Source organism: Sesamum indicum, linkage group LG2, assembly GCF_000512975.1.
Source record: "Sesamum indicum cultivar Zhongzhi No. 13 linkage group LG2, S_indicum_v1.0, whole genome shotgun sequence".
Taxonomy (NCBI): Eukaryota; Viridiplantae; Streptophyta; class Magnoliopsida; order Lamiales; family Pedaliaceae; genus Sesamum; species Sesamum indicum.
In genome coordinates, this window is record NC_026146.1 from 17,033,203 (window position 1) to 17,059,116 (window position 25,914).

Below are 25,914 nucleotides of genomic sequence, written 5' to 3' on the forward strand. Positions count from 1 at the left end.
GCTTAGTTGGGCATATAAGAGCATCTTTACCAGATAAGAACTATTTCTAGAGCCAGAGTGGATCTTGCTTTGCTGAAAAGCATACCTTGTAGAAAGTATGTTGAGGACGAGAAAGCACCGGTTTATCTTTATATGCCTGTAGAAGCTTTCTTTCTGCTGAACTCAAACCGAGGTCTTCAGGATTCACAGGATTGACCATGATTTTTAGTCTTTCTCTGAAAGGTACCACAGATTCCTTTGCAAAACCTTTCATGGTTTCCATCTGATTTTCGAGAAACCTCTGTAGTAGAAACCAAGGAAGACAACATCAGCTGATGTGCGGATCCAGACCCTTAGGCCTTAGCTACATATATGCAGCATGTAAAAGGTGGCTGTTCTTTGCTCAAGTTTCTTGGTTGTAAATGCAATAATGTCATCTCCAGTATTTCTTAGCAGCCATCTCAAATTCATATTGTTCATACTCATTCGGTGCCTTCAGTTACAGTTTCAAAATCATTCTTGCACTGATATTTCCACAAACTTGAAGAACATGGTAGAAAAACAAAGACTCAAGATTCTTAAAGCCTTTCACAAGTTGAGAAAAACTATGACTGCTAAATGAGATGTGGAAATCTAGGTTAGCAGTCTTATCTTACCTTTAAAGTTTCCAAGAACTTTGGAGAAATATCTCTGTCGGAATTCTCAGACACTTTGAAGTATAGTACAAGGCTCATTCCTTCCCCATCACTATCTCCAAGAAACACAGAAGGAGGATAAGCAGGAAGCTGCCAACGACACGTCAGAGATTTTAAGCTTAATTGCTCAATAGCATTTATTCTGATATATACAAAGCTATCACAAAAATTGAAGAACATCAAAGACAAATGTGGTACCTGTATATTGACAATCAGCAGGGAAGGCAATTCATGGTATGATTTTGCAAAGGGAAGTTCAATGTGCTCTGCAATGTGATGTATCTTCCGAGGGCAGGCAAATAAATCAACTCCAACTGGAACATACGGGCTGTAATCTGGAGCAGGGTGTTTCTTTTTATCTCTGCATATAATTTCGTGTTAAGCAAAACTGAGAACTATCGAAAGTAGTGTCAATAAACAGATGATTATGAAAAGAACGACGGAAGACATGCCTGAAATAATTCTCTCCACGAAGTTTAAATGCAGAAGGTGCAACCGGGCACCAGGAGCATTGAGCTAAACAAGACTTCAACTTTTTCCCTTCAGTTTTATCTGCAGAGTTCTGTAAATTGGCTTTCCTACTCTTAGAACATATTTCATCAGCTTTTGTCAAAGAAAGATCAATATCTTGTGTGTCTGTTGATGAATGTGTGAAGTTATCTTCCTTAAGTTCCTCGTGCTGAGCCATTTGAATATTTGATGTGCTTCGAGTTGGACTGCTCAGTGATCCAAAACCGTCTGAAGAAAAGGTCAAAACACGGTGAATGAATAACTCATTGGTGGCTATTTAAAGAAAATATACAAAATCTTGGATTTAACCTCCGGCGATGCTGATGAAGTCTTCATCAGTATCAGAATCAAGAATACTTAGAGAGTCGAACCATTCTTCATCCGAACACTTTTCTGCTTAGATAATAGACAAGAAGAATGATCTTTCATGTAATTGGCCATAATGCTTAAATGTAGCATGAAAAGCTAGTGCTGCTCATATCCTTTTAACCATACATTCCGCAAACACAACAAATATGCTACTAAGACAAGTCAGAGATGGAAGTTAGACGAAGAGAGGACTTACTGTTTGGACCAACTTCAGTTTTGATCAATTGCAACTGGGCACGATGGACAGAGAGATTCTGGACCTCAGCCCTCCTGCAGATTATTGACTCGCCATTTTGAACACCCACAAAATCAAAATCTTGGATGGGGAAGTCGTTGGCATAAATATCACCATCAGTATTCTGGTCTATAGGTGCAACCAGGATCGAGGGAGCTATCTTTCTGTTAAACTTGCATGATTTATAGAAGTATTTCACCTTCGACTTTAACTTACTTCTGGGCTTGGAGACACAGCCACCCATGAGAATGACTAAATTTCATGAAATCAAGCAAGGCACTTCTTCATATCAGGCGTCAACTTTAACAACTGAATTCAGCACCACTAGATTGAAGACTTCTCAAGAAAACCAAGGAATTCCAGCCAGCACCATGAGCAAATGCGCCCGAGATATCAACTCACACTAATTGCAACAATTGATAAGTCAACGAAATACAACAAGAGAATATCTGATTCCCAGGAGGATCAGTTCTACAGACAGCAAGAACTAAAGCAAGCACTTGCCTTAAACCATAACAAGATTGGTTTTAAAGGAAAATCACTACAGTTTCTTTGAGTTTGTATGCAAATAAAATCAATAAAGTTTAAGACTTACATCAGAGTTCATGCTTTGTCCGCCATTAAATGGTGACAAGATGCTCAAATAGCTTGGTGCTAATATCTCTCTTTTACTGAGTGAATCAATCTTTAAACCTCAAAAAGTTACCTAAGAAAGTTTACATTTATTCTTACACGGTCCTGCAATAACAATTTTACGGCTGTAACAGAGCTAGATAGCTTATGTTTAGATGAAAAAACTACAATGGACCACAAGCCATTACGGGGTTCTCTTATAGAAGTCAACCTTTCAACATCGAAAATGCTATATGAGAAGCAGATAGAAAATTTACAAAAGTAGACCAAGTAAACTCAGTATATAGGAATATTTCAAGAATAGGCTGCATAAGACTTTAGATGACACTGAAATTCAGACACAAACATATCTTTTCCAACTGTAACCACAAGTACAGTACTATGAAACTCAGGTTGTTATTTACTCACCATAGAACAGAAGTGAAGAACCATAGCATTAAGAATCAATACAGACCCAGAGGCGATGAATCATCAGTTATATCTGTTTCAGAGGTAAAAATTTACAGCAAAGTGAAACTAAAACCAGCCCACATGAGTGCTGATTGGAGGAAGACCAAATTCTTGGTCTAAATGCACGTTAAGCAGAAATATAGTGGTTTAAAACCCCGAAGCCAAATTTTGACCAGAACCAAAACAACCACCCACCAGAATCACACAACAGAACGCGGCTTTGAAAAATGATCATTTATCAAAAAAGACTAGATTTTTGGGTCCTTTCTCCACCTGAAAAGATGGTATGTGAAAGAAAGATCTCAACATGAACTAAGAAGGGGTTGTCATTTGTCAAAAATGATAAGCCAGAACCATATAATATATAGGTAAAGAGGAGGAGTTCTAATGATTAGAGTGCTGTACAGCCCTCTTATTTATTTAAGAGAACTGTAGAGAGCAACACAACAGCATTAATTAAACAAAGCAGAGATGGCCCTTCACCAGAAAACCAAAAGGGCCAAGAATAAGGGGAAAAAATGTAAACTATTCCCTGAAAAAACCACTATGCAAGAATGCCTAAACCACCACCACCCTTCAAAATATATGTACTTCTGCTAACCTACAGAACCTCATAAATTTTCATTTTATTTGTTTTAAAGGATTAGACTTAAGAAATAAGAGGAAAATTTTCTTGGAAAATATGCAAGTGTTCAAGATTATTTAGCCCTTTAATCAACCTGCACTCTAGTTCAAGATGGAAGATAGTGGAAAATGAAGAGTCACAATGAAGAGATGTACAGATATATCATATAAATGTGTAAGTTAAAATAATTATTGCTGCTGTGCTTTTGCGTGGAACGGAGGACGCTGAGGAGGAGAGAAGAAGACACTTTTTAGCATCAAGTCTGATGCATTAATTGCTGAAAATTCTTGCATGAAATTAATTACATGGATAGCATTCATTTATCTATTCTTGTAAAGTGAAATTTATTCTTTTCTGGACTATAAATATTTTAAATTATTCCAGATTTGAGTAAGATTTTTGATATTTGAGATATGTAAATATAGGTGAAAATTTTAAATATTATAAAAGAAGTTCAAGAAAATATTGTTAAAAAAGAAAAAAAAAACATTTAATGGGTTCTAAAGTAAGTGGGATGCTTGGAAGTTGGAACTCATGGCACACTGATTATACTTTTTAAAAAGGAAAAATACATTGATTATGTTGTTAGCAAAGCCCCAAGTGGCCTAATTTCTAATAAAGGTTTGTCTCTTTGTCTTTTTCTTTTTTTTTTTGTCAGTTTTTAAAATAAAAATATATTCATTTATATATATTCTTTTATTTAAAAATATATTAATTTAACACGACAATTCAATAACTAATTTGAAGCGTATTCTCATTTGATAAGAAAACCATTTCATTTCTTGTGAAATATTATTGTGATTGTCAACTTATGAGTTTTTAAGTAATGGCAATGATTTGATTGTTGAGGTTTGCGACCACCAAAGTTGCACTAATGTTCCAACTTTTGAAGTAGTTGGGGCCGTAAAGCCAACCAATTTTCATTTGTGTCCTCACTCTGATTCTACCAACCCATTGCAGGAATTTAATAATTTATTAAAAAAATTGGCCTCCGCCTCCTACCCCTACTCCTACTCCTATCTCCACCCAAAAATTAAAAAATTTGGTAAAGACTAAACAAAGGCTACGGATAACTAAATTGCAAAATGTCTTATTTAAATATCACTAATTTTAATTTTATTAAAAAAATTAGGTCCTGTCATTTTATTTAGATGCATTATAAATCAACAGTTAACGGGTCATAACACTTAATTAATGAGAATTGGGTAAATTCGTAGCGTGTGTGTTACAATGGAAATTTGTCATTCAACTCCCAAGCACAATGGAAATTTGTCATTCAACTCCCAAGCACAAGTTCCATTGCTCTATACCACCTTATTATTCTTCTTACTTAATTATCATTAATTTTTGTTATTAGTTGATTAATCATTGTCATGATTACCAATTAAAACTTTGAAGATGTTCACATTATATTTTATAGAAGCGGTATTTACATAATTAGCAAATATTCAAATATTCGATGAGGCGTGAACTCAAAATCTTCAATTATTGATAAAATATCAACTTTAACTATTAACAAAAATATCTTAGTGACTATCCATATTCAGACAAAAATATCATTAGTGAATATCATTGGTGGGTGGATCCAATTTGAAGCAAAGCAGCCCAAGCCCACAATATAGCTTCTGATTGAATATATAAAACATTTATGAAAATTCTAATCCAGATCATACTCCACCCTAGACCTAAACAACAACAAGTACACTGCATTTTGAAGAGTAATTCCACAAAGTTGGTATACAAGCAGTTCGTAGTCCATACATATTAGTAACTACTGTCTTCACATTCAAATCAACACAAGACTACAGTTGGGCTAATCAAGTTCGGACAAAACCAGAACAGAGAAGGGCAAAAACTGAATGCTAACAGGTAGAGTACAACATGAAACCAGTGCTCCAAACAACTTCACATGGTAGTTAAGGTATCATCTCAACACCAACAAATTCGGGTACTATGTCAACATTGTAAGTACCATTACATCGTTAATACGAGTATATATGTATATATTCCATATCACACGGTCTCTACTCAATACAAGGAATCCATTGGCAACGACTTCATGGAGATTACCATAAGAAACAGAGTTTGTGAAGTTTGAGCACAACTCAATCAGCAAGCTGTCTTCTTAATAAGGATATGGAACATCAGTTATCTCAACCAGAAAGTTCGGCATCCATTCTGTGGAAAACAAAGTTTATCTATTTCTAACAAGTTCAATGTGGCCAAGGCAATCTATATCAGAATTATATGGTAGAAGAACTGTGTAAAGTGCAAATCATTTGTCTGTAAAACCTATTACTTATGCAATAATTTACCTTGCATTTGACTTTTTTGACCTGGCTGCAAATACATGAAAATCACTGTTGTTGTCCCGATAAAATGACAGTAGTTGAGTGATTGTATAAATGAAAGAAGCATTTATCATGATTAATACATGCAAATTCAAAATTTTCTAAGCAACCAGATTGCACATATCTTCTTATCTAACACAAAACAGATCAATTGATATCTAAAAACTGATATGAGACACTGAATAATCAAAAAATAAGTTACAGGACAAATTTTCTTTAAGTACCAAGTCGAGAATTTTCATGTGTCTAGATCCTTTGTATAACTTCTTTTTATACATACACATTCTTAATATTCTAAACGTGTAATAAAAACAACAGTGGGACATGCCAAAAGCAGCTTTTCTTTTAACAAGGTTAAGCTGCTAACCTCAAGCTCATCCTGCAGTTAGGCGACATAAACAACATGAGGAACCTTCCCATCATCAAAAGGCAAGCTGACATACTCCTGTGCAAATTCTTCTGCAATCTCAAATGCCAACTCTCCGTGCAAGGCTTTGCAATACATGAACAACACGGCGTTTGCAGCTATACTGTAAAGCATCAAAATTGTCATAAAACCCGTGTAAACAACCGTCTGAAAAATGAATGCCCAGCTAACCCACCCCTCTCTAATTCCACCCACATCAGGGACCAAACTAGAACACAACATAGCCAACAGACCAAGCAATACACCAAACAGCATGATCATGGAAAACGCAACCCGTCTCATCCCTTTCACCAAATACGAGCTCCTTCTCAAGGGTGCCAAACCCCATTGAGATTCCACAACCACCACCACATTCGACAAATACCACTCCACCTGCAAGTAAATCAATAAACCCACAAGCAAAACAATGATCAAGATAACAAAGCCCCGAAAGTATACATTCTCGTACTCGATTTCAACCCCGAATAGAGCAAATCCGTTATACACCAACACCGTGAAACCCCCAAAAGCAAACGCAATCAATCCCACAATTATCTGGGTGAGGATCAGGGTCGCAGCCAGAGGGAAGAACGAAAAGAGAATAGACTTAATCGAGGAAACAAACTTCACGGGCCTACCGTAGAATCCGTGGAAGGTACTGTAGGTGACGGAGGCGGTAGCGCAAAGGGAGAAAAGGAGAACAAAGAGGCCATAAAGAAGTGGGAGAAGGAGGCGGGATTTTTCGATCGGAGGGATATCTGGTTCGGGCAAAGAGAAAAAGTAAAGGGATTGGTGATAATTGGAAACAGTTGAAGGGGAGCGGGAAAGAGAAGGGTAGACGATGAGAGAGAAGGAGAGAGGGAGGAGAAAGAGAACAGAGAGGGCCAAGAAATGGCGGGAGTAAGCGTTAATTATGCGCTTGGTTTCGGAGAGTACTCCACAGAGGTTTAGGCTATGGGTTGCCATGATTGATTCGCAGAGGAAGAAGAGATGTAAGAGAGAGAGAGGATTCGAGAAGACGATGGAGCAGAGAGATGAGATGGTTTGTGGATTTTGTCCAGTTCTATCAACAACTCTTTTCTTCCTCCCTGCTTATAATTCTATAATATATATACATAATGAAATGATAATCAGACAGCAGTATAGTATGGTACTCATTCTTTTTACAAGTGATCCGAAGCATACTCCTCCATTTGAGACATTTTATTATATTTATTTAATAAAATTAAATTAACTAAATAATAATCGAAATTAGTATGAATAAAAAAATTGATAAAACTAGTTAATTAAAAAATAAATATTTGTACTTACATTCTCTGCCTATGATTTATTTACCCAAATTACTATTATTTGTTATATAATTTCATAAACCACCTTGATAATTAAAATATAAGGTTAATTTGTGTAATAATATTGATGTTTTTTGAGATAAATATATATATATATATGTAATTTTCAGAAGATTCAGTCGTTTATGTGAATATATTGAGACTTTTTGTGGATTTATTAATAATTATTCAGAAAAACAAGAATAATTCGTGCAAATATTCCATAATTAAAGAAGTATAAATGTAATTATTTTTAAAAATAATTACTTATGTAAAAAAGTATTATAAGTAAGAATATTTTAATCAATCCATATCTTAGCTATTGGGAAGTAATTTTCCTAATACTTTGAGGCTTAATATATAGTACAGATTAAAACAAAAAATGGAAGATTGAGAATTAAGCACACTTTCAAATAGAGCAAGAATTTGGCGCACTATTCATTTTATGGGTTTTGTTTCTTCTTTTCCTCATCATAACCTCTTTCTCCCTTTCAGAGAATAAGATTTTATATACTGAAGTGAACAGAACAATCATACCATAGGAACTAAGATATAAGCACTATCTTTGATTTTATTTTTCGACAATCTCTGAAATAAGATAAAATACAATAATATTTGTCCCTTTATTTTTACATCTTATTTGTATATTTTTTTATTTTTGAATTTTTTTATGTAATAGATATACACACATTTATATATATAAATATAATATTAAAGAAATATAATTTGATAATTAACAATAATTTTTATCTTTCAAAAATATAATATTAAACATACAATATATATATATATTTATATATAAAAAATACATAAAAGATACAAACTTCTATCTTCTAGATCCCAACAAGAAATATGCATCACTTTAAAATACTTTAAATTACCTCTAAAAATAAATTCAAATGCATTTATTTATGTCTATTTTACTATTTCTATCTTCAAAATACAAAACAAAACGTTATAAAAACAAAACAAACATAATGTGTGAAATTCTATCTTCAGTCTTCTTCTTGCTTGCTTGGTTCCCAGCCCTTCTCTTCACCCGGGCCCTCCATCTTATCGAATCTTGATTCTTCCCGTACTCAATTGTTAGCTATTTTTAGGTTTTTTCGGTTATATAAATGATGGGGTAAGAAAATTCTCCAGAGCCCATTTCAGTTAATCGAATTGTTATTTCCCTGTAATGAAATCGCACAGCTATTTGTATTCCATAGCCTGCAAATCTTCCTGCCTTTCTTGCTGCTTGTTTTTTGGGCATTTTCGTTTGATTGTTTGAAGTAGTCATCTTTGCTGCTAGTTCGGGAATTTTATTCTTTAATTTCACCTGCAGTTTGAGTTTCTTGGGGTCTCATCCATGTCCCAGCTGATGACAGAATGCAACTACTTATGTGTTTGTTCTGAGGAATTCAGAAAGACTTGAAGAACTGTTCCTTATTCTATCAATGCAAGCTGTTTAATGGTCTGTGGTTTGGGTTTTCTAGCCGTATGGGTTGTTTAGCCCCGAACTTATTTTCTATGGCCAGCACTATCTGCATACATGACCAGAAACTTTTGAGCTTCTTTCACAGGCCTTTGTGGAAAAATCCATTCTTTGGGCACAATTCAACTTTTAGGTGTAAAAAACCCCATCTTTGTCAACTGTTGATTTTGAGTTGCATAAATGAGGGTGAGAATCGTGGGAGCAGTGTGAAAGGGATAGAGAATGCGAAATTTAAGTGGGTTAGGGCAAGTCCCAATTTGACTGAGGAACAGAAGCAGGTTATTTCCCAATTTCCAACAAAGATGACGAACCGGTGTAAGGCATTGATGAAGCAAATTATCTGCTTTTCAGCCGAAAATGGGAGTCTTTCGCATATGTTGGCTGCTTGGGTTAAGAGCACGAGTCCTCGGAGGGCTGATTGGCTTTCTGTTCTCAAAGAATTGGAGCGGTTAAATCATCCTCTGTATTTTGAGGTAGAGTGTTTTCTTGCTCTAATTGATCTAACCATCTGAAATGTGTTGTTCTTTTTCATTGTTAATTAATAAAACCCTATGTTCTGATGCATTATCTGTTATCCTTGGATATATATGTTAGCCTATGTCTATTAGTTTTGTGGTTACTCAAGATTGAAATCGAGCTTCCTGTGTCTCTGGTTGTTTGTGCAATTTTCATGTGTATAGCCTGGTGTTTAGTTTCTTTTCTGATCAGTAAGATGTTTGGTGTGTAATAGATATCATTTAGGAATCCTTGTTAACTGGAATTTGCTTGCGGAATTCTGGTGTATCTGGACTGTCCATTTGATACCACTTTCATCTTGAAGAAGGTGTTCAGTTATCAGAGTCAATTCCCTTTACGTCTCTCTCTCTTTTAAGGTAGAGTCATTTCCGTCTAGATGGGTACTCCTGAAAGGTGTTCTATTTGCTCGTAGCTCCCGTTTGATACCGGATAAAGCAAATCTTGGTCTCTATAGTTTTCTAGAATTTTCAGAAGTGGCATGCTGCCATTGCTCAAGAGTTTCCAAGCCTTGTATCAGTTTGATGTATTCTTTGAGATGAGAGCCTAACATGAGAATCTCTTGACTTGTTTATCCAGATAAATGATTGAGCGGAAAATGAAATCTATAACCCGAATCTCTTAACTGAATCATTTGAGATGTATGTAGCAGTCTACTCACGCGATGACATTAAAGAATCATCAAAAAGAGAAATTATAGGAGAGGCATATGAGGCCAGTTGAGGACTACAGCGTCTAACTCTTGGTTTGTTTGTTTTTAAGGTTTTGATTCTCCTGAATTCCCTAGTTGTCTTCCTCTGTTTTCTAGGTCTGCAAAAGCAAGATTACTAGGGCACTCCCCACGGTTATTCCAGGCAGTTCTACTTTATCCTTGCTGCGATGTTGGAGGCCGTTTACATTGAAGTTTCTGAATTTCTATTGTTGATTCTCAGGTGGCTGAACATGCCTTTACTGAAGAATCATTTGAAGCTAACGTTCGTGATTATACCAAGATAATCCACTGTTACGCAAAGGAAAACAGATTACGAGAAGCTGAAAATGCTCTAACAGCCATGAAGAGCAGAGGTTTCGTCTGTGATCAGGTGACCCTGACTGCCTTAATTCACATGTATAGCAAGTCCGGTAATCTCAAACTCTCTGAAGATACATTTGAAGAAATGAAGTTGCTTGGTGTACTATTGGATAAAAGATCGTATGGTTCAATGATCATGGCCTATATTAGAGCTGGAATGCTTGCCCGTGCAGAGACTATACTGAGAGAAATGGAAGCTCAGGAAATCTATGCAGGTAGAGAAGTGTATAAGGCACTGCTTAGAGCATACTCAATGACCGGAGATAGTCAAGGGGCTCAGAGGGTTTTCAATGCAATCCAATTGGCAGGCCTCATTCCCGATGTCAAGATTTGTGGGCTTCTCATAAATGCTTATGTCGTGTCAGGCCAAAGCCGTGAAGCTTGCATTGCATTTGAAAATCTGAGACAAGCCGGTCTTGAACCTAACGACAAATGTGTGGCCTTGGTGCTGATGGCATATGAAAAGGAAAACAGACTGAAAGAAGCATTAGATCTACTGATTGAATTGGAGAGGGACGGTGTCATGCTCGGTAAAGAAGCTTCAGCTTTGCTGGCCAAGTGGTTTCAGAAACTAGGGGTTGTCGAAGAAGTGGAACTTGTACTAAGAGATTTTGCTTCAAGGATGCCACAACCCGTTATATAGTTCATCGAGTATTGACATGTTCGTGATGATAATGAGGGCCATCCGCAAGAGCATCATGTTAGTCAAGAAATCGGTTGTTCATTAGGTGGAGATCCAAGAAAGTACCACCATTCAAGTGTCCAATAGTTGAACATTTTGTAGTTATTATTGAAGAAGTTGAAGGACATTGTAGATAGAGCATGCCATTCATTTCCCCTAGCATGAGATGTGTGGGACAAGTGATGGCCATAGCAAAATAGAAGGTGTGTACAATTGAAAAAAGTGTTTAACATGTTTGTGATAGCGATCACTGATGAGAGCCATCAGCATGTCTTGATTATTTCTTACTGCAACTCATTAAGAAAATTGATATGCTGAAATAATGTGTCAAATACCAAATATTCAACTTATTTCGATTGATCTTCTACTGAACTAACTGACTTAATTCTTTTTCTTTTTTTTTTTTAAGGAAAAGCTTGCAATTGATTTTATCCAAAAATATCTAACCAAACTCCAAAACAATTTAAACGTAGAAATTTATGAAATAAAATATACAACCAAAATCAAATCCAAGTAAAAGTGTAAAATGCACCAGTTAATAATACCAAATATTTGAATTCATTCAACTTGAACAACTCAATATTATTTAATTTAAGTTTATAAGTTACATTGATTACAAAAGAATTAGATTAACTGTATATATATATATATGACGGGTAAAACTCATTTTATGTGCAAAATGCTTAAACTACCCTTAATGAAGGGTAATTCAGTTATAGTACAACACTAGACCCGCGCACTTTATAAAGATGGGTGGGACAAACCCGGAACCCGAATTCGAATCCCGCGTGAAGACTCCGGCACAATAACCGTCTGATTGAGAGCAATGGTCCATCGGATGACGATACGTGTCCCATAGTACAGTATCCACCTGGGCCTATAAGTACCCCGAGACGCTATATTTTGAGATAGCTGATTCTGAGATTTTTCGATCTATAACTTCTAATCGTACATTTTTACCTCGATCACACTAACTTGAGTGTTTGAGGGTCGTTGTAGGGGACGTACTCGACGAGTTTCACGTTCTTGTTTCATTTTCATGAGCCCAATACTCGATCTTAGTGGAGTTAGCAATTATCCAAGAAATCAACTTTCGAGGTTTCTGAATTCGAGCAAGATCAATATATATAATTTTCAATCTATAATATAATATATATAAATATCTAACAAGAAATCGACATCCAATTATTTTCGGTTAATCGATACAAAAATTAAAATCTAACCAAAAATATTTTTTAAAAAAAAAAAAAACTAAACCAAATTTGCCGATCCGATATTCGGCAATAACTGGATTTTCGATTGGATCGATTTTAACGGGTAAACTGAATAGTGCACAACTCTAGTTAAATGCTTATTTGCTTAGACTTAGGTACTGGTAACATTTATTTTATTAACTCTGTCTAATTTATGAAATAATTGTGCAATCTTCATCCTTATGGAGGTGTAGAGAGCGTGAGAACACGTGGACGTAGAGCATCATTTCCTTGGTTCGTTTTCCAATATTTGGGGCTCCGACTTTGACCCATGACCATGATAATGAGTCGTGTCCAATCCTCTCTCTTTGATTCGGCCCCCGACCCGACCCGAATGCTGACAAAAAAAATCTGAAGATTCATTTACAAGAACACGAATCTTCAGTTCTATTTCCTTCCTTCCCTCCAACCTTCACTCCCATTCTTCCTGCAGATTTCCTTCTCCGGATACACACACAGCATATTGTAACTGTAGAAAGAGGAATCGAGCGGGAGGGAGAGAGAGAGAGAGAGAGAGAGAGAGCAGAGTATCATAAGTTATGGATTCTCTGTCATCGGTCTCGCCATCTATTGTGCTCCCGCTCCGTCGTCACCATCACCAACCTCGCCGGCGGCTAACGGCTCTCTCCTTTGCGAGAGACAAATCCATTAGTCAATTCCGTATTTCCATTCAGTTTCGTAGAAGAAAGCAGAGTATGAGAGTTTACTGTAAATTTAATAGAGAAGATGAACAGGAAGCAGGAAATGATCGGAGAGATGAGGAATTGGAGAGAGCGCTGCGGATGGACGGCACGATTCCTACTACTTCTGATGCGTTTGTCAAGCAAGTGTCTTCACGCGCTTATGATATGCGTAGGCATCTCCAGCAGAGTTTTGATAGCAGCAGCTATGATGGTAAGGTCTCTCTCTCCCCACAATGTTTGATTTTTTTTGTTATGCTTAAATTAGGTAATATATCTTATGTTTTGATTTGCAGCTGTATATATATATATATATATATATATATATATATATTTATCATTTTTCTGTTTCAAATCTTACTCTAATCAGCATCTGATCATCTGACGATGTGTGAATTGTGATGTAATACCAGCTACTCCTGTTATGTTTTCAATCTTATCTAACCATCCTGATCGAACTGAAGGTCGAAATTTATGTTTAATAGCGAAAGAGCAGCTTGAGAAACTTTTTGTGACATTTGGCCTTTGTAATTTGGAGAGATCATAAGCTTTACTTCTATAATCAGAATTGGCCGGAAGGTAAACTGAAAAGTTATAGATATTCTGGAAACCTCTATCCCTGGTTATGAATATGAATTGTTTTCATTTTGCAGAAGTGTTTTATCGATATTCCAAGTTTTGGCTAGTTAGTTTCTCTATTGATTGCAATCTGGTCTTTGAATGAACCGAACCAACCTACTCCTACATATCATCTGCTTGTTACGGAAAATTGCTCCCGCACCCCTTTGCTTCTTTTTTTATTTTTGCTTTACGTATAGCAAATGCTACCATGAACGCAAAAGTTTAAGTTGGTGCCAATTCAAGGAACAGCACAGCACAACTGCTGCAAGCCTGTAATTATGAAATAGAATGAGTTCATATTACCAATTTAACTGCATCATTCTCATGCAAAATTCTGCCTGCAACACTAAATTTGCCCTCTGTATGTATGCACACAGTATTAGAAGCAAACCCTTGGCGAGAGACTTCAAAATCTGTTTACGTCCTAACTCACCAGGAAAACCAACTATGTACAATGAAAACTCGGAGAAACCGCAGGTGATTTAAGATTCTGTTTCACTCTCTTTTGTATGCCAGTATGTTCATATCAGACAATTGCTCCTAGTGTTGCTCAATGTTTGTTCCTTATACAGTGAAGTAGAAAGGGAGCTTGGACTTCTGTTTTCCAAAGGGGGGAAGTGGGGAAACCAGTCAAAGCAATCAGGAACTAGCACCAAATTCCAAATGCTTGTCGAGGACGTCCGAGAGGGTGTACTTGTAAGTTCTTACTAGCAAGCTTTGTTTAATGTGTACGATTTGTTTACATTTCAAGCTTATATGAACACACTGAAACTAAGATCTCTTGTGAGGAGAGGGAAAGATTTGGAAGGATATGTTAGTGAACTGATTATTGTGTTTATTCAGCTCTTCTATCTGTATGTTGACCTGATGATACCACTTAAAAACTGGAAATGTTCTCAGAATTGTTCTCATCTTGGTGGTTATTAGGTAGTTTGAATGTAGGAATGGCACTTGCCATTCTCACTGTGTTGTGGCACATTGAAGAGAAAATAAGAATGATCCACCTTTATAGCGAATAACTGAAGATGTGCTTTCCGTGTATATCTTGATTAGTTTTTAAGATGGTACTTGTCCTGTAAAAGTTTTTCTATGATGAAGGTATTTGAAGATCAAAATGAAGCTGCAAAGTACTGTGATCTGCTTCAAGGAGGGGGGCAAAACTGTGAAGGTGTTGCAGAGATAGAAGCTTCATCTGTAAGCAGCATGATTTCTTATCAATCAGAATACATCCTGAGTAATTCCAGTATTTACAAGAAATCTTCTGCAGGTCTTTGATCTGTGCCAAAAGAATAAGGTGCTTGCTGTCTTGTTCCGTAGCGGCAGAACACCTCCTCTACCTGAAAGCCTTAAGCTTAATCTGCGAGCACGTAAACGCTCCCTTGAAGACGAAGAGGACTTGATTTGAAGACTTGGATGGTTGGAGTGCAAGTGATCTTCAGAAATTGGAGATTGTAATATATATAATTTCTGGTATAGTAAAAAAATCCCAGAAAACATATAGTGACAGAATTTCGACATAAAGGAATATTTTATATAGTTGAAACTAAATCAAAAGTGGTCACGAGCTTCTATCTTAGTTGCTGTTCTCCGAGATTGAACATCTACTCATACACAAGGAAACGAATTTTATGTGCAGGTTTAGGTTTCTATCTAATTCAACTTTCCCACATTGCGTGTTTTCGGTCCTCTCATTTATTTGGCGCATTTGAGGCATGTTGATATGAACACGTTTAATTAACTTGAAGTCTTGATAACTATGAAGGAATCGAAACATGCATAGTTGGCAATGAAATTGAGAGGGATACAGCTAGACTTGGACCACTTCAATAATGAGTTTTCTTGCTTGAACAAACTTGCGTGCTTGATTAAGGTAATTTGTGGAACAATCCCCTTCCGGTTGGCCAATTGCAATATGTTTTCATCAGACAATATACAGAGATTGAGAATTATTATAATCTGAAATATGGTTAACATAAGGGTAGCTTTATATAAGTTGTAATTGCTACAACATTTTTAGTAAAAAGAATATACTGTAAGAGTTGAGCATAGAAGGATTGCGCTTATACCAAGAATTGTCAAATCCCTTTTAAAATTCATCACCATCAAACAGAAATTGAATCCAATTCAGATCACATTATTTGAGCAATCCAACCAATCCTCCCAATGATTTTCATAAACTTGTAATAAAATACTACTAATAATGAACCCCACTTCACCAGAAAAGGAAAATGGGTTCACAATTATTGGGAGCATAAAATTCAAAAGCGGTCACCAACACTCAATCGTGGAGCCCTGTTTTTTCCCTTTTGTGCGTTATGCAAGATTCTCTGTTCTTAACTGGCTGAAACCCTTCTTGCTTTTAACTCCTAGTCTGTAAACATACCATATACAATAGAAAGTCAGCGGAGAATCTGATTCTGCCTCAAAAAGAGCAAAAAATCTGCAAGTAGTAATATTAATAGATGTTTTACATCCCTAACCATGTGGGTTGACCTCATTTGGAGATTAATTGCCTTGTTTGATTTTTTCATTCACCTTTCTTTCTCAAAAAGACTTACTAATTTTGGGATTTAAGGTAAATCTACAGATATTTTCAGCTTGTTAAGCAATAAACGTTTTATAGTTGGAGTTATTGTGATCCACTCCAATTAATTATATAATAATAATTATAATTAATTCAATTTGGACAAATGGGATCCCGAAATTTCCCTGCTGTCAGTACTATTATGTGATGAAATTTATGCTAAACCGAACTCTATTGTTTGGGTCTCTCTTTTTTCTTTTGAAGATATTTTGGCTCGTGCACCCATACAAAAACAGTTATCCGGTTGCGGGTTGGGTCTGACGGGTTAGCCTGTAACAAATTAAACAGCTCGGTTGCCCCGACGACTACGCCAAACTGCATCCAATGAGCGGAAGCGAGGGCAGCTCGGGGCATTCCGCCGCCGGAGACGGGCAGCCACGCCAGTCGACGGAGAGAGACAGGAAGAAAGAGAAGGCGCGGGTGAGCAAGACGTCTCAAATTCTGTGGCACGCGCACCAGAACGACACCGCGGCAGTCAGGAAGCTACTTGAGGAGGATCCAACACTGGTGCGCGCTAGAGACTATGATAATCGGACTCCGCTCCACGTGGCGGCAATCCACGGCTGGATCGACGTCGCCAGGTGTCTTCTGGAATGCAAAGCAGATGTCAACGCTCAAGATCGCTGGAAAAACACGGTGAATTTCACTATCATTCCTAAATTTGTTTGCTTGTTTAGTTGTTGAGTTTGTGTCTGGGAGGTGATTGTGTTTGTTTTTGTTTGCAATAACTAATTCGATTCACGATGTGCTGAATTTACTGGTACTTTCTTTCTTCCAGAATATGTTAAAATATGCCGTTTATGGTGCAATTTTGTTTCAACTGTGTGTATGCCTACTCTTTACATATGAAGTTGCTGTAACTAACTACACCAAATTTTTTGTGCAAAATGTTGGGGAGGGAATACTTGATTCAATTTTCATTTTAGTACTTAAATTGAATATTGAATAGCATGTTTAAATAACATATGATATTCAAGAATGTCAAAATTATATTTTTTAAGTTCTCCTCAAAATTTAGCCTTGGGAAGTCTTATATTGCCATGTAGTAGACTGAAGAGAGTAATTAGTTTATTCAGTTCAGAGGTGAACTTAGGGGGTGTTTGCAAATGCTTAAAACAAGTATTTATTAGCTTATTATTGAAATAAGCTTAAAAGAGTGTTTTTATTTTACATTTCTGGATTTGAACTACTTAAATTGAATTGATTTAAGCCAAAAGTTATAAGCATCTCCCTACCAACTTATGCAACTTATTGGTAAAATTGTAAATATTAATTTTTTTGTATTCCAGCACTCCTAACTTTTACGATTGCTTGACTTACAACTTTTTCTACAACTTATTATGACAAAAGCAGAAGCTATTGCAAACACCGCTCTTAATATGGGAGTTTTTCATGAATGCATGATATTGTTTACATTAAAATTTTAATATGTTGATAAAAATTTTAATTGCTAGTAGGTCCATATTAGTGCAAATAAAAAGAAAGGGAGTAGGCTGATTTAACTGGATAAGATTGGATCGGACCTAAAATGCATATGGCATTTTAGGTGATTGCACCTATATAGTTCTTTGGCTACATAACATAATTTTATTAGTTTGTTAGACACAGCTTCCTACTACAGGTCTGTATTCCCACTTGCCATCCTATGCATATATGCACAAAAGGCATCTCTAACTGCCCATGGATTTACTTCTTTTCCCCCGTCAATTATTAGTGTGCTCTGATATGGAATAGATAATAATCTGTTATGGTCCCTCTATCTAATTGCTACTCTAGACTTATAAATTTGTATTTGTCAAACAGCCTTTAGCTGATGCAGAAGGAGCAAAGAGATCTGGCATGATTGAATTATTAAAATCCCATGGTGGACTGTCTTATGTAAGTTTCATGCATCTTACTTTCATCCTTCCTCTCGTGCAATAGAGACTGTGTGAATACTGGAATGCTTTTTCCTGTCTCTCTCTCTCTCTATCTCTCTCTCTCTCTCTCTCTTCCTGTTTATTGTCATTTTGAAACAAATTTCTCTCTCCACACTCAGAACTTGGAATATTTGGTAAGTCTGCATATTCTTATGAAATGCATAATTTGTTTAATTGAGGCATAATTGTTTTTTCCATTTTCCGTTTGTTCTCTTATTGCTCTTTAATTTTATGTAAATTCTTTTCTCCTTTGTTGGGCTCATCTTTACGCTTATTATGTATGATTTGAGACCGAATCACTGAAATCACGAGGTAACTTTCCAAACTAGCCAGAGCATCTCCATGATTGTCTGCTTGTATGTTGGAAGATAAAAATGGGTCTCTAGGTGAAGCTATGAGTAGCGAAATTCTTTTGTTTTGTGGAATGTTGTATGAAGCAAATTGACCTTTGTAATCCCTGAAGCCATAATGAGTTTAATGAAATGCTCAAGTTTGTTGAATTTAGATTATGTCCTCATCTCATCTTCATGTGAAATTCATTCTATAATTTCTTGCCTTGCTTTCATTTGGATAATTATTTTTGGACATTTTGCAGGGTCAGAATGGAAGCCATTTTGAACCAAGACCTGTACCACCCCCTCTACCAAATAAGTGTGACTGGGAGATAGATCCTGATGAGCTGGACTTCTCAAACTCAACTCTCGTAGGGAAGGTCTGGATCCATTTGCAGAATATTACTGATAAAACTCCTGCCTAATCAATAAAAATATAGACTAGTCAACGATTAGTTAGTTGAAAAAACTACTGAAATAATCTGATTCTCTATATTGAAATAATTCAGCACATTGATAATTTCAATCTGTTTCAAATTAAAAGACTACAGCTTTCTTAAATCGGATCAGCATGTTTGGCCCTTATCTTCTTTTGGGCCAAGTGGAACATTTCTAAATTTCTAATCAAGAAATATGTTTACCGTTGAACTGCACATCAGACCAATTTGGTTTGAGGGTTCCGATTGTTGGTTTTGCAACTGCATATGGTTCAGGATCTGCCCTCCGAGAATCTAGTATTCTTCTTCATAGACCCGTTATTGCTGCGTTTTTACTCACCCTTATAACATGTTAACATCATCTTCATATGTTCTGTACCATATTATAGTGAAGCCAAAATAACTTTTTGTTCTTGTAGTTCAATCATTCCGCCCGGCTTAATTTTTTAGGATATGTTTGCTTTTTCCTCTTTTGATGCCCTAAAAGTTGCTGTTGCTCTTGTTAATATATCTAATGTTCGAAACTTTTTTTCAAAGCTCTCACGGCTTACGGTTTATATTGGTAGGGGTCTTTCGGGGAGATAGTAAAAGCTTCTTGGCGGGGGACACCAGTAGCCGTCAAACGCATTCTTCCAAGCCTTTCAGATGATAGATTAGTGATGTATGTTTCTTCAATATGTTCTTGCAATTGCTAATTTCCCAATCTTCCATTTGATTAGTATATAACATCATGCAACTTGTATGCATGATTGGGGTTTGCTCCAAATTCTATGATAAGATCTGGAAATTTAAAAAAGTGGCTTTCTGGTTTGTCTTAATCTGTATGCCAAACTTGGTTTTGATTTGTTTAGCTTGATAGTCGGAGTTAATTTAAGATCTATTATAATTATTTATTTCTGCCTTTTGCCCTCCTGTCTTAAGGTAAATTTTACCTTATCACTCGCTTGCATTTCAGTCAGGACTTCAGGCATGAGGTCAATTTGCTAGTGAAGCTTCGTCATCCAAACATTGTCCAATTTCTTGGAGCAGTTACCGAGAAAAAGCCCTTAATGTTAATTACGGAGTACTTGAGAGGGGTTAGTGAGTTTATTTTATCCCTGTATGGAAGTATCAACTTTTTTACCTCATTATGTCCTAACTGTGGTGTTTCCTTTTTCTATTCTTTTATAGGGTGATCTTCATCAGCACCTAAAGGGAAAAGGGCCACTGAATCCATCAACAGCAGTAAATTTTGCGATGGATATTGCTAGGTACATTGGAATTGGTTTATTGGTTTAGTTGCTATTTGCTGGAGAACTCCTGACCTTCGCCATATGTCTTTTGTCAATCATCCTTTCCCCATTGCACAATAAACCAGGGTACCTAGTGTTATGCTTAAAATTGTTTTCATCAGGGTAAATATTCATCCAAATTGCATACCTTAGGTGTGATGAAGTTAAACATATTTCTGTGTATTTATTGATTTGTTTGTTTATCTTGGCATTTGTTGGGTGGATTTACAGCGTATTTAGCTTCCTATAGGTTGGCAACAGAAGTTGCATCTATATTAGAAGTTGATTGTTATTGTTTGGATCTTATTAGGCAGCCTTATGTCAAGTAATGTGATAATGACATCAATACCTATGCATGCATATAATAGAAATTTGAAATGGTTGAGCAATCTAAATATATTCTGTGTTAATGAATATGTTGTATCCTAATCTGATTCTCGTAATCTTGTCTGGGCAGAGGCATGGCTTACCTCCATAGTGAGCCCAATGTTATAATACACAGAGATCTTAAACCAAGGTCAGTTGGTTTCATGCTTGGTATTCCTGACAACCATAGTAATTCTGCGCCCTGTCCCGGGGAATTTCAAGAATCCTTGTTGCTAAATCCTATACTTTTCCAGGAATGTTCTGCTTGTCAACACAAGTGCTGACCATTTAAAAGTAGGAGACTTTGGGTTAAGCAAGCTCATAAGGGTACAACATTCTCATGATGTATACAAATTGACTGGCGAGACAGGAAGCTGTGAGTAACTATCTGAGAACAGTTTTTATGTGCAGCTAGGAGTTCAAGTTTTTTGCTTATGCTGTATTGTCTTGTTATGTATTTTCAATAGACCGTTACATGGCACCTGAAGTCTTCAAGCACCGGAAATATGATAAGAAGGTCGATGTTTTCTCTTTTGCAATGATACTGTACGAGGTAATCTTATTTTTGTGGTAGCCTACAACAAATTGATCATGCTTGAGACATAAAGTAAAGTGATTTTTAACTGTTGCAGATGCTTGAAGGCGAACCTCCATTATCACATTATGAACCATATGAAGCAGCAAGATATGTGGCAGAAGGACACAGGCCAATGTTTAGAGCAAAAGGTTTCATCCCTGAATTGAGAGAGTAAGTATCTATGCGGTCTTCTTACCATGTAATACACAACTGATAATCGAGATTGAGGAACTCTTCTAATTGGTTTCATCATCATAATATTCAAAAGCCTCTCCTTGTGAAAAGTTAATGACAGTACTAGAATGATACACATCAGAATTCCAAGATAAGATCCCTCCTATTTTTGTGTTGTCTTGTCTATGGAATAAATGCGAGACCACCAGATTTGTTGAACTGAAAGTTGTCCTATTCTCTGTTGAACTGAAAATTGTCCTAATATAATCTCTGTCTAACTGAAAATTGCATAGGTTAACTGAGCAGTGCTGGTCAGCAGACATGAACCAGAGACCACCTTTCCTGGAGATTTTGAAGAGACTTGAAAAGATCAAGGAAGTGCTACCATCTGATCATCATTGGCACATCTTTACATCATGATAAGACGCCTGTGACAAATGTCAAGACCACTCACTTTCTTATCAGACAATATCTCCTTTCACCCCAGAACTTGTGGGATGAGATGGATTGCTAATAGGCTTTGTGCTTGGTGAGTTTGCAAGAGTAGTTGCTGCGACCAATTTCACTGTACAATCCAGAGTTAATTGTTGGAAGTGGTTATGCAGTTAACACTAATCTGAACGGGTTTTACAATGCTTGCCTTGATCAACATTCTTGATCGACTTGTCTTGTGTGTAAATTTTTCTTTGCTGTAATCTGAAGTAGCTCAAACTGAGCAACTTCTAGTAATCTCAGACAGACTAGATAATGACTATGTGAAAATCTGTATTTCTAAGTCCCACATTGTACTTGTCTTGTTTTATGTTTAAAGTAGCTGTTGAAGACATGTTTGCCACAAGTCAAATTTCTTATACCCATTTTACTGGTTGTGCACATGTATCAAGCCTCATCAGTCATTCAGCTACTGTTCTTGTCTTCTTGACAAAGTAGAATAAGGCGACCTAGCTTTTCTACCTTAGCTTCCACCGGAAATCTGCTCTTGACAAAGTAGAATATGGCTATAGTTCTTCTACCTGAGCTTTCACTGGAAATCTGGGATGCATTAAGTGGCAAATGGCAAATGCTAAGCATACAACAAAGCTGTTTTCAGAGGGTAGAGGCATGCAGCCTCATTTCTACAGTTTGCGTCCTAACCCTCCACAGCATGTGTAAATTGTCCAAGATAAAAATAAATATGTATAGCCAAAACAATCTTTTTATCACGTTGAACTGAAGCCATCATACTCTAGGTGGAAAATTATACAGTAATGGGGGGAAAACTCTAAAATAATTCAGGAGTACATTAAATAAGCTTCTTCTTCTGAAAGAACGACTTCAAATGCCAAAGCTGCAGTCCAGCCACAGATAGGGAAACAAAAAGCGAAATAAAACTCAACCATGCCATTTTGGAGTTCGTGGATGTATTCAGTTGCTGCATCTCTTCTTCCCTGAAATAAGTATCAACCAAATCTGAGATGTTGGAATTTGAATAGTATGATTCACGAAACACGGAAAAGTCATCCAGAGAACTTACCTTTCACGCAGATAAAACATCTCATCATGGATAGATTGGACTGTATCAAACATTTTCTTCAATTCCAATTCCATTAACTGGTGACAATAAAGAAAAATGAAGATTAGTTTTGACTAGAAAAAGAAGAACAAAATGTACTTTTATACTTCCCAAGCATGATCAACTTGATGAAGTACAAGAAAGACGGCCATAATTGAATAAGTTTTGAGCTGCAAACATGGGTTGACACGGGGTACTGCCTGCATTCTAGAGTTAAGAAGAAACTGCCATGAGTTTATTTCTGTCCTGCCATTTAGGACAGAAAACAACCCAATAGCTTATAAAGATAGATAGGCAACTCCACAAAGTGGAATCCAGAAAGGAAGCAAGAAAGTAGAAACTACAATTGTAACTCCGGTCGACTCACAACCATCCTCAGGAAAAGAAAAATCAAAACAAGAAACACAAAGAACCGAGATTACTTTCATCTTTGGCATGATAGGATAGCAGCTAAAAGAAAAGCAAGTAAAGCTATGCATGAACATGATGGATACGAGGGCAGAAGAAGGATGAGCACTCACTTCAACAGAGCCTTTCTTGGCAACATTAGTCCAATCCTTGGCAGCAACACCAGACTTCCAATCAAAGTCAATGGTGATGGTAGTGGAAGGTTTGTGATCAGCAGAAGAAAAGCAAGCCATGTAATCACCTGCCTCTACTGCATGAAATGCAAAATGGCCCTCATTTACATTGTCCGAATGGTGATAGCTATTTCCATATGAAGATGTAACCTATGAGTTCAACAAAATTCAGAAAATTTACAATCATCCCTTGCGGAAAGCAAAATAATATAACTGAAATACGAATAGAATGTAAAGAAAAATATAGCTAACTTGTTTCCGTAACTTAAAACCCATTCAGAAGCCATTATCTTAAAATATGTTCTTATAGAAAGCAGTTCAAGCAAAATCTATAAATGACACATTGAACCATGAAAAGAAACAGCAGGCAAATTCTTAAAAAGCATAGGTTTTTTTGAGTGGTTAATGATGCAATAAAAAGAGCATAGGTTTTTTTGAGTGGTTAATGATGCAATAAAAAGAGCATAGGTTTTTTTGAGTGGTTAATGATGCAATAAAAAAAGCATATAAATAATACAACATAATAATAATAAGCAAAACACATTTCTACACAAGAAAATAAGTATCATTGAACTTTGGCTTAGTGTTGTCTCACATTAGGGAGACAAAATATAGTAAATATACCTAAAAATATAAGCTCCAAAGAAGATTTAATTCTTTTTATCTAATCATAGTCTTTCAAACTTCTCCCAAAACCCTAATCTTTCAGAAAATCCATCAAGTGAGTAGTCTTAGCGATGAAGAAGTCTCACGCAAACAAAAAGAAATTAAGTTATATCCAGGAAATTTCTAATTTCAAGATTCAAATTTTTGTTCCAATGTTGCCATCAAAACCGCTACATTTCTAAATATAAGTTGCACGCCCATTCAGCAAATGGAGCCGAAACAGAGCAGCAGCAACAAAACAAACCAGACCAAATTAACAAAAGACAAATGGGAATTAGAGTTACAGAAAGATCCAAACTTTCAGCAAAACCATTGTTGTCGAATCAAAGTACATAGAGTAGAAACTAAGTTGACCCAGAATCGAATAATTTCACACAAGAAAAGAAAACCACGCCACACACACACACACACACACACACACATATATATATATATATATATATATAAACCCTGGATAGAGAACAGTACCCGAACACTGATTTTGTGGGAATCAGGTAAAGGTTGTCCTTCATTGAGGTTTACGATTTGGTACTTCCCCACTGTCATTGAATTGCTCTTGATATCCTCCGCTATGCATTTGGTGTGACCAGACTCCAGATCGAATCGGATACACTCCACCCCCGTCCATAACAGTAAAATTGAAACTAAAACCAGGCAAACACTCTGTCCTTGGATTTGGATATTCATAGTAACGATCCTAAAACAAGAAAAACCAATAATTTCTGGGTCAACACCTTCGATTTAGGAAGTGGCGTCCTATATTTGTTCCCGATAACAGTGTAAGCGGAGATGAAATCCGAAAAAGGCAAATGAAGCAGAGGGAGAGGAGAGGAAAGAACTGCAGTCAAATTCTTTCCTCGCTCAAATCACTTGTACGGAATCTTCTTGTCTTCTAATTCTTGATTTTCGTTTTGTTTCTGAATGCAAATATAACTCCATTTTTATTATTAAAAATATAAATTATGACGTCAATAAATAGTTGTATAAGCCAATGAACGCATTACACGTAGAACACTAATATATATAGCAACGTCGATTTTTGGCATAAATTAATTCGGCTTGGGCCCATTGGGCTCTACTATTAACGAATTCCTAACACTAAATCAAGGCCTCAGCTCGGCCCACGAGGTTTAGGCAAGATTTTACCCTGTTAAATTCTCATTTGTTATCCCATTTTCTTAAGATGATTTTGATTTCTTTTTTTGGTTTTATATTGATTAAACTAATATATTAATATAATAAAAACAGTAAATAATAAAATTAGCCTAATTCTTTAGTCAATCAATATATTAATATAATTATAATAATTTACATAAAATGAAACTCATAATTTCAAACTTATGATCTCAATCACAGATGATTTTGATTTGTTGGTGTTTCATTTGATGTAAATGTAGTTTGTAGTGAACACATACACATAATGTGTGATAGACGTTGTGGCAATCAGACATTAAGAAATCGAAAATTGAATTCATTATAGGATGTATTTATTATTTTTTAAGGAGATAACATGCCACCACTCAAACTCCAACACACATATCACATTAATTGGTCGTATTAATTAAAGGCAACATTT

General features: G+C 36.2%; 6 protein-coding genes across 11 annotated transcripts in view; 3 read left to right on the forward strand and 3 right to left on the reverse strand.

Moving 5' to 3' along the window:
- The window catches only part of LOC105156516, a 4,806-nt gene extending 1,071 nt beyond the window's left edge, over positions 1-3,735 (reverse strand). Inside the window, exons 1-8 of one of the 4 annotated variants that reach the window (XM_020692119.1) lie at positions 2,830-3,731; positions 2,384-2,526; positions 1,750-2,191; positions 1,494-1,577; positions 1,127-1,412; positions 873-1,035; positions 636-764; positions 86-280 (exon numbers count right to left, since the gene is read on the reverse strand). In XM_020692119.1, coding sequence (XP_020547778.1) covers positions 86-280; positions 636-764; positions 873-1,035; positions 1,127-1,412; positions 1,494-1,577; positions 1,750-2,032 — 1,140 coding nt within the window. In that variant the 5' untranslated portion in view covers positions 2,033-2,191; positions 2,384-2,526; positions 2,830-3,731. The other 3 variants (XM_011072669.2, XM_020692118.1, XM_011072670.2) reach the window with 3 other exon arrangements.
- On the reverse strand, positions 5,233-7,357 carry LOC105156517. 2 transcript variants are annotated; one of them, XM_020691978.1, is made up of 2 exons: positions 6,215-7,357; positions 5,233-5,694 (listed from the first exon to the last, which is right to left on the reverse strand). In XM_020691978.1, exon 1 carries the CDS (start codon positions 7,217-7,219, stop codon positions 6,233-6,235), a length of 987 nt encoding a protein of 328 aa, XP_020547637.1. In that variant the 5' UTR covers positions 7,220-7,357; the 3' UTR covers positions 5,233-5,694; positions 6,215-6,232. The 2 variants fall into 2 exon arrangements, with proteins under 2 accessions (XP_020547637.1, XP_011070973.1); XM_011072671.2 differs by having other exon boundaries at positions 5,233-5,674; positions 6,215-7,356.
- On the forward strand, positions 8,543-11,575 carry LOC105156518 (pentatricopeptide repeat-containing protein At1g01970). Its single transcript, XM_011072673.2, has 3 exons — positions 8,543-8,707; positions 8,909-9,531; positions 10,504-11,575. The coding sequence occupies exons 2-3, from the start codon at positions 9,064-9,066 to the stop codon at positions 11,284-11,286; spliced, it is 1,251 nt and encodes a 416-aa protein (XP_011070975.1). The 5' UTR covers positions 8,543-8,707; positions 8,909-9,063; the 3' UTR covers positions 11,287-11,575.
- On the forward strand, positions 12,952-15,514 carry LOC105156519. The gene is made up of 5 exons (XM_011072674.2): positions 12,952-13,472; positions 14,257-14,356; positions 14,452-14,575; positions 14,978-15,073; positions 15,147-15,514. Exons 1-5 carry the CDS (start codon positions 13,118-13,120, stop codon positions 15,282-15,284), a joined length of 813 nt encoding a protein of 270 aa, XP_011070976.1. The 5' UTR covers positions 12,952-13,117; the 3' UTR covers positions 15,285-15,514.
- Positions 16,435-22,396, forward strand: LOC105156521 (serine/threonine-protein kinase STY46). 2 transcript variants are annotated; one of them, XM_020698869.1, is made up of 12 exons: positions 16,435-16,454; positions 16,668-17,099; positions 18,267-18,341; positions 18,978-19,094; positions 19,718-19,812; positions 20,107-20,227; positions 20,322-20,401; positions 20,880-20,939; positions 21,043-21,164; positions 21,256-21,341; positions 21,421-21,536; positions 21,833-22,396. In XM_020698869.1, exons 2-12 carry the CDS (start codon positions 16,788-16,790, stop codon positions 21,957-21,959), a joined length of 1,311 nt encoding a protein of 436 aa, XP_020554528.1. In that variant the 5' UTR covers positions 16,435-16,454; positions 16,668-16,787; the 3' UTR covers positions 21,960-22,396. The 2 variants fall into 2 exon arrangements, with proteins under 2 accessions (XP_020554528.1, XP_011070978.1); XM_011072676.2 differs by lacking the exon at positions 16,435-16,454 and having other exon boundaries at positions 16,613-17,099.
- On the reverse strand, positions 22,559-25,242 carry LOC105156520 (transmembrane emp24 domain-containing protein p24delta9). The gene is made up of 4 exons (XM_011072675.2): positions 24,807-25,242; positions 23,613-23,822; positions 23,053-23,129; positions 22,559-22,966 (listed from the first exon to the last, which is right to left on the reverse strand). Exons 1-4 carry the CDS (start codon positions 25,023-25,025, stop codon positions 22,822-22,824), a joined length of 651 nt encoding a protein of 216 aa, XP_011070977.1. The 5' UTR covers positions 25,026-25,242; the 3' UTR covers positions 22,559-22,821.